We start from the raw sequence: 14,120 nt of genomic DNA on the forward strand, positions 1-14,120 counted from the left end.
CACACTCCCACCCCCAACCAGGCAGGGTTGCCCTCCCCTCGCCCTCGTTAAAACCTCTGCAGCCCATTGGGTCCCAGCACATCAGCTTTGCAGGAGCTGGGAGGTTCGCGCTGTTCCAGGGCAGCCTGAGGGACCAGGGGGTACGTCTGTGACTTGTGCCTCTCTCTCCCCTTCTCTCTCTTTCTCTTGAGTGAGCTGAGCTCAGGGGCTTTGATGCTCAGTTCAGAGGCGTTGTGGGAGTGGGAGGTTCCTGGGGATTGGGCTTTATGCAGAATGCATGAGGGCTGCCTGCAGTGTGCATTTCAAAGGCTTTTTTATTACTCTCTTAATGCTGGGTTTGATCTGTGGGAAACTGGCTGAGATTAAGGGCCAGATGCCTCACTTCAGGACATTTGAAATTCAGTGCTGTCTTTTATAGACTGGAGAGAGCTGTGCCAAATAAGCGTGTGCTGGTCTGCATGTGCGTGTGCATGTGCATGTGCATGTTTTCCCAGGTTTGTTGCATATGTGTTTGTGTGTCTATGTGACTTGGCTGAGTTTGCGAGTGCATGGGAGTATGGGTGTTTGGGGGGGGGGGTGTTGGTGTGGATGCTGGGTTTGCGAACGCATGGGAGTATGGGTGTTTGGGGGGGTGTTGGGTGGATGCTGGGTTTGTGAGTGCATGGGCGTGCGGACGTGTTTGTTTGTGCATGTGTGTGCGCTTGTGTGTTTGTGTGTACACACAGATGGGCCAGACGCTTTGAGTCATGCTCAGAATAGGGGCTGGTAGCCAAGCAGGCGCCGCTTCTGAACGGAACGAATCCCCTTTCCAGGGGAGCTAATCGAGTTTGGATGTCATCCTTGCCATCATGCGTCCTGCCCTTAGTTTGCCGAACGAACACTGTGCAGGAAATCCCTGTGTTAGTGTAGCCTCTAGAGTGCCATTGAAGGTGCATAGTGCAACTCCGTTCCTCTGGTCTCTGAAGACCTTCCCTAGGTAATTGAGTTTTGTTGCTTCCCGGAGCAGTCTCTTAAAATGGATTTCAGTGCAGGTGCTCAACTGCTCACCTCACTACTGCAACTGCATGTGCAAACTGAGCAGGCAGACGGGTGTTTGGGTGTGCAACCGTCCACTGAACTGAAAACGTGGCCCCCAGTGTGTCTATTCAGAGGACAAGGGCAGACTGTCATTCACAAGCTGTTTTACCCGGCCCTACGTGCACGGCGCTCACTCTCACGCACTTCACACAGATCTAGCCCAAGGTGTGGATCTACACAGATGTGCAGGCTGTGGGACATACCCCAGTGCATGCACGCCCATAAACATACGCTACCGTGTTCATTCCAGTAATGAGCCAGCATCTCAGGTAATGGATGCTGCTCTGAGGAAGAGAGTGCTCTGACAGTAATATGAACCACTCGTCGAGCTGGTGGGGGTGACTGTACTCTGTAAGATATGCAAAGAGCAATTTCCAGCCGAGACAAGCTCTGGTCCTGCCCACTGGGCTAGGGGCAGGTTCTCATTAGTCCATCTGAGAAGAGCCTCGCTAGGGAGTAATCATCAAAGTCCTAGTTTGTATCCTAGCCTTGAAATGGACTGGGGCCTAGTGGTTAGAGCAGGAGAGATTGAGAATCAAGACTCCTGGGTTCTCTTCCCCAGCTCTGCCACTGATCTACTGTGTGACTTTGGGCAGGTCATTTTCCCCCCTCTGTGCAATGGGAAGGATATCGCTGCCCCAACTCTGTAACGAGCTTTGGGATCTCAGGCTCAAGTAGCACATAAGAACAGAGTTACTCTCATGATACACCCTCTCTCCATCCTGCCGCCAAGGAGTTCAGGACAGAGCAAAAAGTCTTAAACCCCCCCACACACTTGCGGAGCTATTCTCCAAGTTTTTTGCAGGCTGTTTGTACGGCTGGATCTGGCGTGTGAGCCGGGGATGAAGCTCCGTACAGCAGCTCTAGGCCTCTTCCCCTCGCAGCAGGGTACTCAAGCACGAAACAGCCTGAAAAGAAAAGGAGAGTAATGATTTCCTCTGGGGCGCTAGGCACAATCCATTGGTTCTCTCCAACAGGAAAGCCAAGTACACTGACTTCTGCCGCTGCAGAGGAAGCCTGTTTAAAGCGCTCCAGGACAAGGCCAGGGAGACTTGGGGAGAGCGACAAAAGGTGCAGTAGAAGGAGCTAAAGTGAAGGGTTGGGTGGGGGGGTAAAGCCGGTGGCCAGCACTTGGAGGAAACATCAACTAGTGCTTGCTGGGCTAGGTTTCCCAAATAGCTCAGCACCCCCACGCAGGCTCAAGAGAGCTCATCTGGCTGGGGGCTCAGCCCTCCTGAATATCTGGGTCACCCTGAGAACTGCAAACCCAACCCTCCTGGAGGTGTTTAAATAGGTGCTAAGCCCTCATGGAAAAGAGTCTGTGGGAGCAGAGCACTTGGAAATCTGAGCACAAGTGAGCAGGGCTTGCTGTCCGGCCCCAGTCTTTGCTGCACAGCAGGGGATGCCAGACAATGGGGTTTGCAAAATACTTAGATGAATGTGGTAAATGTTATTGTTTACAAAGGGGAACCTCCGCTCACCTCCCTGACAGAACTCCGCTACCCTGGCCTGCAATATACCTGGCTGTGGTATTCCTGGATTCCCCATGCACCCCATCTCCTGCCACTGCTGAACCCCCTTTGCCCAACACAGTGCCCCTCAAATCTGATCGGTTCCAAGCTCTGCTATGCTAGCCCTAGCCCCACTGCTCCACCCTCAGCAGCTCTGCCGATGCCCCTCACTCCTGGCTGGCCATACTCCTCGCAGTCCCAGTCCTGGGCTCCCCATACCCGGCTCTGCCTATCCACTTCACTCCCAGACCGTGGCACCCCCTTCCTGGGTTCCCTGCACCCAGTGAGTGTTAATCCACCAAGCGCACCTCAGGCAGGTGTTCCTGGGGGATCAGAGCCCTGTGCTGGGCAGGTAGGACACATCCCTCAGACCCAGCAGCCCTGAGCTCAGCCCTGTAAGTGGAAGAACTGAGCTGACCGAATGACAAAAATGCTTCATTGCTTCCCTTTTCTCTGCACAGGTGCGGGATGCAGAGCATAGCCTTGCTGGGGGTCACCACCCTGGCTCTGGGGCTGGCCTTGGCCGCCCCGCCTAAAGAAGGCGGCAAGAAGAAGGAAGAGAAGCCCAGAGCTGACATTGCAACCGATGACAACCTGGACCTGCCCATCTACGACCTCAGCCTAGACAGCTATGGAGAGATCATTGAGCCGAGCCTCTATGAAGAGCTCTATGACTATAATGACCTGGCACCAAAGGTAAGATGGAGACAGCAGAGCAGCAGAAACATGGGCCAACTCTTCTCCAGGCGCCTGTGGGGAGTCCTAAGGCAGCTCCTTTCTCTAGGATCCCAGGGTAGCTTCTGTGCTACCACCCTTGCTGAGCCGGGCGTCCCTCCTGCTCCTCGCTCTCTCTCTCCAGGGCTGGGGCATTCTGGCCACTCTTCCACCCACAGCACTTGGTGGATGGAAATGCTTTCATCTGGGATTCAGGAGTCTAGCTGTGAGTGCAACCCCACTTTCCCCAGTTTAGGTACTTCACTCTCTTCTCCTAGGTGCTTCCCTGGTACAGTTTGCAAGCCATGAAGAAGAGCATTCATTGATTCACACAGATTATAATGTCAGAAGGGACCATCATGATTATCTAGTCTGATCTCCTAGTCAGCTGGTTGATAGGGAGGCTTGCAGCAGTGTAGGATCCAGAGGGAAACGGGTATAACACTGTCTACGATGTCTTTAAAGTCTTGAGTCAGGAGGGAGAACCAGCTTTCCCCTGACACTTAGCACTGAGGTCTTGACCACATGTGGTCGCTAGGATATAGCATTGTCTGGTAGTTAGATCCTGATCCTGGTTAGCAGCAATCCTATTGCCAATGCCTAGCTCTGCCAATGACTTATTGCATGGCCTTGGGCAGGTCACATAACCCTCCCCATGCTTCAGCTTGCCCCTGTGTAAGCTGGAAATAATCATGTTCACAGAGGGGTTGTGAGGCTTCATTATCAAATGTACTTGGCCTCAAGAGGCTGTGGCAGAGTGAAGCGGTGGCGCTGGGAAAGATCCATAAGAACGGCCATACTGGGTCAGACCAAAGGTCCATCTAGCCCAGTATCCCATCTTCTGACAGTGGACAGTGCCAGGTGCTTCAGAGGGAATGAACAGAACAGGTAATTATCAAGTGATCCATCCTCTGTCGCCCATTCCCAGCTTCTGGCAAACAGAGGCTAGGGACACCATCCCTGCCCATCCTGGCTAATAGCCATTGATGGACTTATTCTCCATGAACTTATCTAGTTCTTTTTTGAACCCTGTTATCCATGGCAGAGTGCTCCAGCGTAGGGGAGGTAACCTAGCGGTTGGGTAATTCTACCCTGCTTCCCTAAGTCCCTGAGCCAGAGTCTACAGAGCTATGCGGATTAACCCTAGCTGAGACGCTCACCTGGTCCCTGTATGTTCACTTGCATGTGGCATTCTCCTTCAGTTCACTCCCTGCCCTGTGCTGCTGTGTTTCGTTGCTGGGTGTCAGACGACCAGGGCAGGCTGCTCCCTCACGGGGGTGGCTGCATTTCTGCAGCGGTGCGGTCGTTCCAGTGTACAGGGGCTGACCCTGCTCTTGCTGGAGTCCTCTGCAAAACTTCCACTGACGTTACTGAGCTGATCAGCAGGGCCAAAATAAGGGCAGAGGCTAAACTGAGGCCGTGTGCACCAGGGCCCTGCAGCACGGATGTTACATCAGCTTGGAGTTAGGAAAGAGCTGCCATGAGACAGTGTTAGCCTCTCTTACACACACCCACTTGCCCTCACCCCATACCCAGTCCCGCTGAAGTTGGCTCCCAGCATGGCAGCCATGGAGAGGAAGGCGCCGTATGAATGCGAGACATGCCTGGTATTGTTGCTGCATGGAGCATGCCATGGCTAGGAACCCTCTGTGCAGCTGGCAGTGGGGGGTCTTCAGTGGAGCCTAAGGGAGTTAGGTGTGTTTCAATGGGATTGGGTGCCTGCCTACCCTAGACATTGGCTATATCAGGTATATCACTGCTGTAGCCCTCCAACCTGCCCTGTGGCACCTTCTACCCCTCCCCAGTGGAGGTGTGAGCTGGGCAGGGCAAGGGAGGAGTCAGTGACTGGTCAGTGCGTTAACGTGAGGGCAGCTCCACAGCCTGTGCTCAATGCCATGATGCCTCTTGCCCTGTATTTGCAGATTGAGGTTGGTACATTGGCTCCTCCAACCAAGCGTCTAGAGGGCGTTGGGAGCACGAGAGCGATGCCAACCGAAGCACCCAGAAGGCCGCCCCCGACATCCCCCACGACCAAGCCCTTCGGGCCCGGTCTGCTCGGGTCCATAACCAAACAGGGTGAGTAAGAAACCAGCCCTCGTCACCTGTTCTTCCGGGGTAATGGTGCAACATGGGGGATTTGCTCACAGGAGATGCAGCTGAATAGGTCTCCAAGTAGGAGGGGCTTTCTCTGTACCCATGCAGGGCAGAGGGGGCTTTGGAAATGAGCGAGACGGAGGCGCTCCCTTCCCAGCGTGGCACGGGGCAGCAATCTCTGAGGCCTCTCACCCAGAGGCAGACCCGTCCCTGCATGGGCCGCGGGACTGATGGGAGGAGAGAGAGAGAAGCAGTGAGTAAGCCTGGGAGCTTAGAGGCGCTGGTGGAAGGACACGAGGGTGCACAGACCATCCTCTGTCCAGGAGCCAAGTCTTTGCCCTGCATGAGGAACATGGTGGCGGGCGAGAGGGTTTCAGAAAGGAATCGCCTCACAGCAACGAGAACACCAGCAAAGCAGTAGAGATGCTTTAACAAGCAGAGATGTTGCGACAGTCGGACAGAGTAGCAATTAGATTAGTGACAATTAAAATCCTGCAGCGAGGGATAAATATCTTTATTCATTTTCTGTCACTCCAAACTGGGACAAATTACGTAGTAGGCTCAGGGAAATGGTTGCCTTTATGCTTTGAACTCCCCCACTAATAGATTCAGAGTCTCGCACGCGCTCTGGGGGGAGAAGAGGGAAAAGAGGAAAAACAAAAAAAAAAACCCAACGCATTTTTAATTGGTGCCAGAAATCTTGTCACGCTGCCACTGCCACTTTGCCTGGCTGAGCAGCGTCTAGCTCCAGACATTGGGGAATCAGATGTTTGCTTGATGCAAACGATTTCCTTTTGTTTCGTTTCTGACCGTGCAGAAGGGCCAAACAGACCCCTGGCGTACCTGGCTGCTGTGCTTGGTGGAGTCGCACCCCCCAGGGAGAGACTTGGCCTGAGCTGATTTGTTTTTAAGCAGCTCTTTTGGCTGGTTGTTCCTGGCCTTTCTCGTGGTTTGCTTTTTGCTTGTTTTGTTTTCCTTTGAATTTAGCGGTTGGTGGAAGGAGCTGACAGCCCTGGACCAAAGCCCTCTGTGTATCTACATAGCTGCGACAGCACGGGTAGGGGATGGGCAGTCCCTGTCCGGGCTGCCCTCCCCCAGGGTGCGCCGACCCTTCCCACAATGCCCAGCCATCCCAGTTCAATTGAAAGTAGAGGGTTGAGTCCCAGACGTCAAAGCCCGGAACAGACTCTGAGCTTTAGGGACCCTTCCAGTGCTGCCTGGATAACAGCACAGCACCTGCTGAACTCCCAACGTCCAGGCCTGAATTCCCAGGGCTGGGCTCTTCTTTGACTCCTCTGAAGTCCTGGTCTGGGATTGGGAAGGGGGAGGGGGAGGGTTCCCCAGGCTCCAGCTCTGCACTGCTGCTGGTTGATTTTGGGTCACCTAGAATTCTGCGGTGGTTGGCTCCAGGGCTTGGCTTTGGGTCCATCTCAGTCAGAAAGGTTCCTGGGCCCGAGCTAGTCTTATGCTGCATGTAGTGTGACCAGATAGCAAGTGTGAAAAATCAGGACACATGGGTTTGTTTTTTTTATTGTTGTTTTTTTGGGGGGGGGGGATAGTTGCGTATATAAGACAGAGCCCCTAATATCTGGTCTGGTCCCGCTAGTTGCATGTGGTCTGGCCTCGGGGTTTGCAACGAACCCCAGAAGCAGGGGAGTTTCAAAAGGCTCCAGGTTCTGTCAAGAACATTCCCTTGAGCTCTGCTCCTAACCCACAGCATGGGGTGTCGGGCCAGATCCTCCACTGCGGTAAGCCAGCTGAGTCCCATTGTCTTTAGTGGAACCAGGCCAGCTGAGAATCTGGCCCCCCAGCCTCCCTGAGGGCACCGGTCGGAGGTTACATTTAATACCCCCAAGCCCCGATCCCTGCTCGTTGCTGCTGGCTGACTGCTCCGTCTCTCCCTGCCCCAGGTCTGCCCACCTGCCTGGTCTGCGTGTGCCTTAGCACCTCCGTGTACTGTGATGATGCTGAGCTGGAACAGATCCCGCCGCTGCCCCTGGAGACCACGTACCTCTACGCCCGCTTCAACCGCATCAGCCGCATCCGAGCCAGCGACTTTGCCAGGCTGAGTATGTGGAGCTGGGGCCCTGTTTCCCCCCTCCCCCCCCCCACGGAGAGTGCCATCTGGGCATCACTGTGCTCTGCTGAGGGACATGGGGGATGGGGAAACTTAGCCCCTGGCCCCAGCTCCCTGTGAGCCAATGCAAAGTGGGCCCATTGCAGAGCTGCCTGAGGGAGGAGGATGCCCCTTGCTGTGCTGTCCAGAGTCCTGTTCAGCTGTCACACTGGATCCTGTTCTGGATTTGTACAATGTTTAGGCTGAGTCCAGATCCAGTCTGACACTGAATCCTCCCTAGGCAGGTTTAGACTCCTCCCAAGCCACAGCAGAGGGCTCAGACCTGCTCCTTGGGCATCAGCTACAATTGCAGGTGTACGCAGATGCCACTCCCCATGGCACTAATGGGAGCCAGGCCGATAGATACCAGCGCTGGCTTTAGCCCTGAGTCCTGGGCACACAAGCCCGAGTCAGGTCACCGGTTCGTCCACACCCCTCTACACAATTTAGATCAGAGCTTCTGCCTTCCTGCTGAGTGGCATGTAAGGGCATCGCTGCGGGGAAGAGCCAGGCCGGGACATGGCTGCATCTCGCACACACGGCCCCACCCATCACACCCAGGTGCACAATCAGGGAGCCAAAAGCAGACCGTTCCCAGGAGGGTGGATGGGAGCGCATATCCCTGCTCTGCAACAATGCTGCTCTTTATTAAAGTCCTGGTACATCAAGTCCTGGTCAGCTCTAGGAACTGAGGGGCCAAGAACTCGCTGGCTGTAACATCATAACGTGGCAGGGCTCAGAGATGTTGGAGATGGAAAAGCCTGGTTAGGTCCTGTCATGCTCATCTGCCTGGGGGTGGGGAGGTTGAGTGCAGGACTGTGCAATAAGTGCCAAGCCAGGTGCCCCCATTTACAGCATGGATTAATAGGTGCTGGAACTGGGGGTGCTGCTGGACCCCCTGGCTTGAAGTGGTTTCCATCATATGCAGGGTTTATAGTTTGGTTCAGTGGCTCTCAGCACCCTCACTGTACAGATTGTTCCAGCCCCCCTGACAGCTTGCACAGCATGTGACTCCGTTCCAAACTCACTGGGTTTTGCCCAGCTCTGGAGATCTCCTAGTGGCAGGTTGGTGGTGTTGCACAATCCTTCCCCCTTGGCTGGCTGGAATAGGAGCCCTGTAGCTTTAAAATCCCTTCTCCCGTGCAGGAAGGAATTGCAGCTGGTGATAGTCAGTGGAATGCACCCTGCCAAGGCAGATGGAGCCTTGAGATTGCAGGACTAGCTAGAGAACTGTGAGCTGGGGCTTGCAGAGGCTCTCAACACAGTAGGTGCATGTTTTAGGGGGGCTGGGCTCTGTTAAAATGGGACCTGCTGGGTGCTGTGCATATTTGAAAACCTTTCTCTGATTTAGGCCCTTAAATGGATGCTGAGCTCCTCTGGAAACCTGTCCCTGAGAGGGGATGCCAAGGTCTTGAAAATCTGGCCCTTGGAGGAATAATAATAACAAAGATGTAAATGTATTTCACTTTTCTGTTGGAACTGCATCCAGCCACCGTAGTCAGGATATTGGCCTGTTGTGTTAGATGCTAGATTAGGCTTGGCTGGTGTAGACTGGCATCGTTTCATTGAGTTCAATGGAGCTGTGTTCATTTACACCAGCGGAGGACCCGGTTCATTCTAGTTCTGTTTGCTGGAGTGCTGGCTTTTTCTCCTAGGGCTCTGGCCAGGCCTAGCCCCTAATTATTGCTCAGCACCGTTGTGAGCGATGGCAGGGGTTTGTGAAGGTGAAATCTCTCCCCTCCCCTCCATCAGAGAAGCTGAAGCGAATAGACCTGACTAGCAACTTCATCTCCTGGGTGGACGAGGACTCCTTCCAGCTGCTGAGCACCCTGCAAGAGCTCATCCTCACTGAGAACAGGCTGACGGCGCTGCCTGCATTGCCCAGCAGCATCGTGCGGCTCGATGCCCGGCTCAACAGGATCCAGAGCTCCGGTGTCAGACCTGAAGCCTTCAGGGTGAGTCTGTGCCCAATGGCTGGTGGCTGCCCCAAGATTCCAAAAGGGGTCCCTACATGTCACAGCTTCTGTTCCACCCTCCAAGAGGGCTGGGGGTCTCTTGGGGGTATGTCTACATTGCAAGATGAGCTCAGGGTTTGAACTCAGGCTCAAGCCTCACCGCCCTCCTATCTCCACACAAGTCACACTAACCCAGGGCTCGGACCCAGGGTTTCAGGACTGTACGGGGGTGGAAGGTCTGAGCCTGAGTCAAACCGGGATACAGGGTTCATGCCCTATTGCTTTGCAGCGTAGACGCAACCCCACTGGACTCATGCTCTGGGAGTCCACCAGCAGTAGCCCACAATCCCACGAGCTGACTTTCTTTATCCTCTGGACAGTCAAGTTTTCCCACGTTGCATTTGGGTCCATATAATGCAGTGTAGACACGTCAGCCCAGGTTGGGACCCAGGGTTCAACAATTCCTAACCTGGGGTTGGATTTGGGCCCATATAATAAGTGTAAACACTCAAGCCTTAGATTAACAAACCCAGGGTCTTTGAGTTCTATAACCCTGGGGTTACTCCGCAGTGTAGACATACCCTTGGTCAATTCAACCCCCTTCTAGGCCTACCTGGCTCTGATTCCTACCCCTCTGTACCACAGAAATAACCCGGATGTTCTGTATAAAGAAGCTGACGGGGGCTTGGGAACAGCCAAAGCCCAAAGTGCCACCTCCAGCTTTTCCAGTGTTTGCTGGGGTGGGACAGTCCCATGCAAGCATGAGAGCAGCATGTTCTGTTCAGCAAAGCTGTGAGTTCCGCTCCGTCCCGCTGAGCCTCGGTGCATTCGTTCCAGACTCTCGGCCAGGGCGAGGGCTGATGCATTTGCCTGTGTTTCTGCAGGAGCTGAAGAAACTGCAGTTCCTCCACCTGTCTGATAACAAGCTGGACTATATCCCAGTGCCCCTGCCTGAGGGCCTGCGATCCCTGCACCTGCAGGTGAGGCAGTGACTGAGTCAAGCAAGGGGACCCAGCCAGCCTGGGTGATGGTCCCTTAAAGATACGGCCACTCTTTGATTTTTGCATTTGCTTTTGAATTTTGCTGCCCTTGCAATCGAGGGACGGAGAGCTCTGGCTAGACACAGGTAGAGTGCAGGTGGGTGTGGGGCGAGATCCTCTCTCTCACAATGCCCCAGTCCTAATGTCCCCTGCATGGATCTCACCGTGCACCTCATTCTCCCCACAACTAGTCCAATGCTGGGTCCCCTGTGCACACCCAGCTCTGCCAGTGCCCCTCAGTCCCGACTGATGCCCCCTCTGCTATTCTAGTCCTAGGCCCCTTCCTGCCTCTGCCTCTAGTTTGAGCCCCAGTCTAATAGAAGCAAAGGCTCATACTAGCCAGGGACAATTAGCGCACAAACCCATCACCCCACCTTACCCCTTTCCCCCACCGTTTAATGTTGGCTTTGTGCTTTGTCCCCCCGGCTAGAACAACAACATCAGAACCATGCACCAAGACACGTTCTGTGATAGCCAGGACCACGGTCACATCCGCTGGGCCTTGGAGGACATCCGCCTCGACCGCAACCCCATCAACCTGAGCCTCTTCCCCGACGCCTACTTCTGTTTGCCTCGGCTACCCATTGGCCACTTCTACTGAGCCTGCCAGACAGCCTCCTAGGGAGCACCTGTGATGGGAACCACTCTCGGGACAAGGCCTGTCCTGGACCCACAAGTTACGAGCTCCATGCCGGGCTGTCCTGTTGAGCCATCTGGTATTTGCCCTTCTCCCTTGCTCATCTTAGCACCACCGGCCTTGTCTAGACTAGATGTGATGTGAGCACATACGAGCTAACGTGGGTTTAGTAGTCTAGTTAGGCTAAGGATACCATGGCATGTGTTTAAAATGGCCAGGGGGTGCTGGATGCGGGGATCTTCTTGAGTTCTCAGTCCATGTGTGCCAGCGCAAAGGATGCCCCAGGCCGAGAGCAGCACTAATAAAATTAAAAAGGTTAAAAACTTATTCTGTGGATTGTTTAAAACAAAATAACCAACCCCGTCCAGAACGGCAGGCGGTAGCTACTCCATGAGCATTGTGGTGTGGGCGGTGATGGGCAAAGCTTTCGAGGGAATGAACCCTGGATTCCCTCATGGCTGGAGCTTGGTCACTTGGATCCTGACCTGCATTTCTAGTCACAGGCTCCCCTGTGCACAGCTCCACCCAAAGCTTAGGTCTCGGCGCTGATCCAAACAGGCAGGGAGGGAGTTTTGAGGCCTTTAAAAGAGGCCTAAATCATTTCAGTGTATTTAAAATATAGCATGTGTTGCGTTCCCTAACTTCTGAAATCAGAAGAGAGCTGTCCACTTGAGGAATACTTTCAATGCAGCTTATTCATCATCTGTATTTTTATACATGTGCAATAAACGCACGTCATGTGAGAGAGATGACGTGCACATGGAGAAGCCAAAACACTGAACTGAAACCTCTGAGCTCAGCCTCCATCCTCCAGGGCAGGGGAGGGAAGTTGGTAAGTAAAACAAATCTTACGGCACACTCCCAGTTTTCAAAAATTCACGTTGTCCCGCCAAACCCTCCTCATCTGTGTGCGCAAAACATGTGCCCAAGATGTGACATTGCCATAAGCATGCGCAAAAATGCCTGTTTGATGCACAGTTCGGCTGTGGCTTTTTTAAAGCTTGCCCCTTAGATGCACGGTTATCCGATGTATGTACAAAACTGTCATTTTGCACTTACCAATGGCAGGCAGGCAGGAGCCCAGGGAATTGGCTTTGGTTGTACAAAATTATCCTCCTCAGCTGCATTCTTATTATGCAAAACACAAAGCAGGGCCACTCAGATGAGAGTCCTATTTTGACACCCCAAGTTTCTTGGTGGGTGGGTAAAAGAGGAACTTGGAGGAAAGGCTGCTGTTCTCTTCTCTAAAGTGCCAGGGTGGGCAGATTATGTTGTCATGCAGTGCTCTGAAAGCATCTAGCTATGGGTTTTCTTCAGCATCCACCACCATAATATCTAAGCACTGTCCTTAAGCATCTTGTATCTTACTTGCTTTTATAGCCAAAGGGCTGAATAGAGGGGCTAGTTAGGCTCAGATCCAGCAAAGATAGAATCATCCAACTTTAGCTGTATTTTCGCCTGCGTTCACTTTCGCCCCACTAGAGGGTGCAACAGAATGTGTCAAAACCCACCCATCCCTGTGCCTTGCTCTCCTAATCTCTGCTCCTTGTCTCCCTTCTGCTTTGCCTTATCATTTAAACCCATTGTCTACATAAATGAGATTGGTGAGCTGCTGCCCACATGCCCTTCAGTTAATAGCGCTGAGCACAAATTCCTACCTGCTGGTTGCTGGGAAACCCTGCAGCTCTCATGGATCATGTGTTCTGAGGGGCGGGGGGGGAAGAGAGCTGAAGGCAAAGAGGCGACTGGAGAAAAGTAGTTTCCCAATTGCAGCCACTAAATTTATACAAACCACGGCCTGGCTGCCTTTCTCAGAACAGCCTAGTGGGATTGGAGGGGGATTCGAAGGACTGGCACCAACCCACCTGCTGCAGACAACTGATGCAAACACTAAATAAACTTCACCTGCATTAGGAGAGCCAGGCCCAGAAACCTGCACCTTCCAAAATCAGACAGCAGGGGGCAGTAGTAGTTTTGCCACTGGCCCAGCCTCTAGGGCGACATGGCACACAAAGGCCATGCATTACACAAGGGTGTTGGGCAAGGGACTACAGGGCTTTACTAAGGAGTAGGCTGGTTTCTTGGCCATGGGCTGGTTGTCCTGGCCCGTTGGGATTGTGCTCACATCCTTTTCAAAGGGCTCCCGTTGGCAGGCAGTGATCCATTTGAGGGGGGGATGCTCCCTGCCTCTGGACGCATGCTGGTCTGAGCATCACGTTCGGCGCTGCGCCTGTATGAGCTGCTGGCATTTTGGGCTGGGTGTGTTTACGGACAGCAGAGGGCAATAAGGCACTGGCTTGGCGACTGCAAGCGGACCTCAGGCTCTGAGGCCACACAGGAAGGCTCTGATGAAGACACAGCTAAAGAGTCTGAAAACTGTCTGTATTTTCTTATCTTAAGAGGGGTGCTGGTGCTCAAGGGGGACCCCCCCAGGCACAGCACCATCCTGTGGTGACAGCCCTGATGCAAAGAGTTGACTAGTCTCAGCTAAGCTCTGGTTGATGTAGGCAGCTCTGCAACAGATAAGAGGAGCATCATAAGAACAGCCATACTGGGTCAGCCCAATGGTCCATGTAGCCCACTATTGTGTCTACCAACAGATACTTCGGCGGGAATGAGCAGAACAAGGCAATTATCTGGTGATCCCTTGTCATTCATGCCCAGTTTCTAGCAGTCAGAGGTTCTGGGATGGCCAGAGCATGGAGTTATGTCCCTGACCCTCTTGGCTAATAGTCCCTGAGGGACCAGGCCACCATGAACTCCTGATGCAAGTCCTCCCACTATGGGCTGACGAGAGGAGATTTCAGCAGGGAACTTCCTCAAGTTTTCTTGAAGTTATTCCACTTTAATTAAATATTAATTAGGCCAAAACAAGAGGTGAGCATAAGAAGCCCTTTAGAAGACATGGGGTAGGGCACTCTTGTGGGCTGTTGAAGATCTGGGTTCAATTGTTCCTTCTTAATAAAGTGAGTGGAT

The 14,120-nt window shown here is 53.4% G+C and overlaps 1 protein-coding gene across 1 annotated transcript; it reads left to right on the forward strand.

Annotated features, from left to right (window-relative positions):
* OPTC (opticin) lies at window positions 1–12,705 on the forward strand. The gene is made up of 8 exons (XM_039533236.1): window positions 1–140; window positions 2,055–2,148; window positions 3,050–3,284; window positions 5,225–5,378; window positions 7,307–7,465; window positions 9,265–9,467; window positions 10,352–10,447; window positions 10,938–12,705. Exons 3-8 carry the CDS (start codon window positions 3,057–3,059, stop codon window positions 11,106–11,108), a joined length of 1,011 nt encoding a protein of 336 aa, XP_039389170.1. The 5' UTR covers window positions 1–140; window positions 2,055–2,148; window positions 3,050–3,056; the 3' UTR covers window positions 11,109–12,705.
* Window positions 12,706–14,120: the final 1,415 nt, after the last annotated feature.

Source organism: Mauremys reevesii, linkage group 4, assembly GCF_016161935.1.
Source record: "Mauremys reevesii isolate NIE-2019 linkage group 4, ASM1616193v1, whole genome shotgun sequence".
NCBI lineage: Eukaryota > Metazoa > Chordata > Testudines > Geoemydidae > Mauremys > Mauremys reevesii.

Excerpts from the sequence above, each read along its gene's own strand:
- OPTC (XM_039533236.1), top strand. The coding sequence starts at position 3,057 with ATGCAGAGCATAGCCTTGCTGGGGGTCACCACCCTGGCTCTGGGGCTG. Across the intron at positions 7,466-9,264 it reads CAGCGACTTTGCCAGGCTGA|AGAAGCTGAAGCGAATAGAC; the intron begins GTATGTGGAGCT and ends CCCCTCCATCAG. Across the intron at positions 10,448-10,937 it reads TGCGATCCCTGCACCTGCAG|AACAACAACATCAGAACCAT; the intron begins GTGAGGCAGTGA and ends CCCCCCGGCTAG.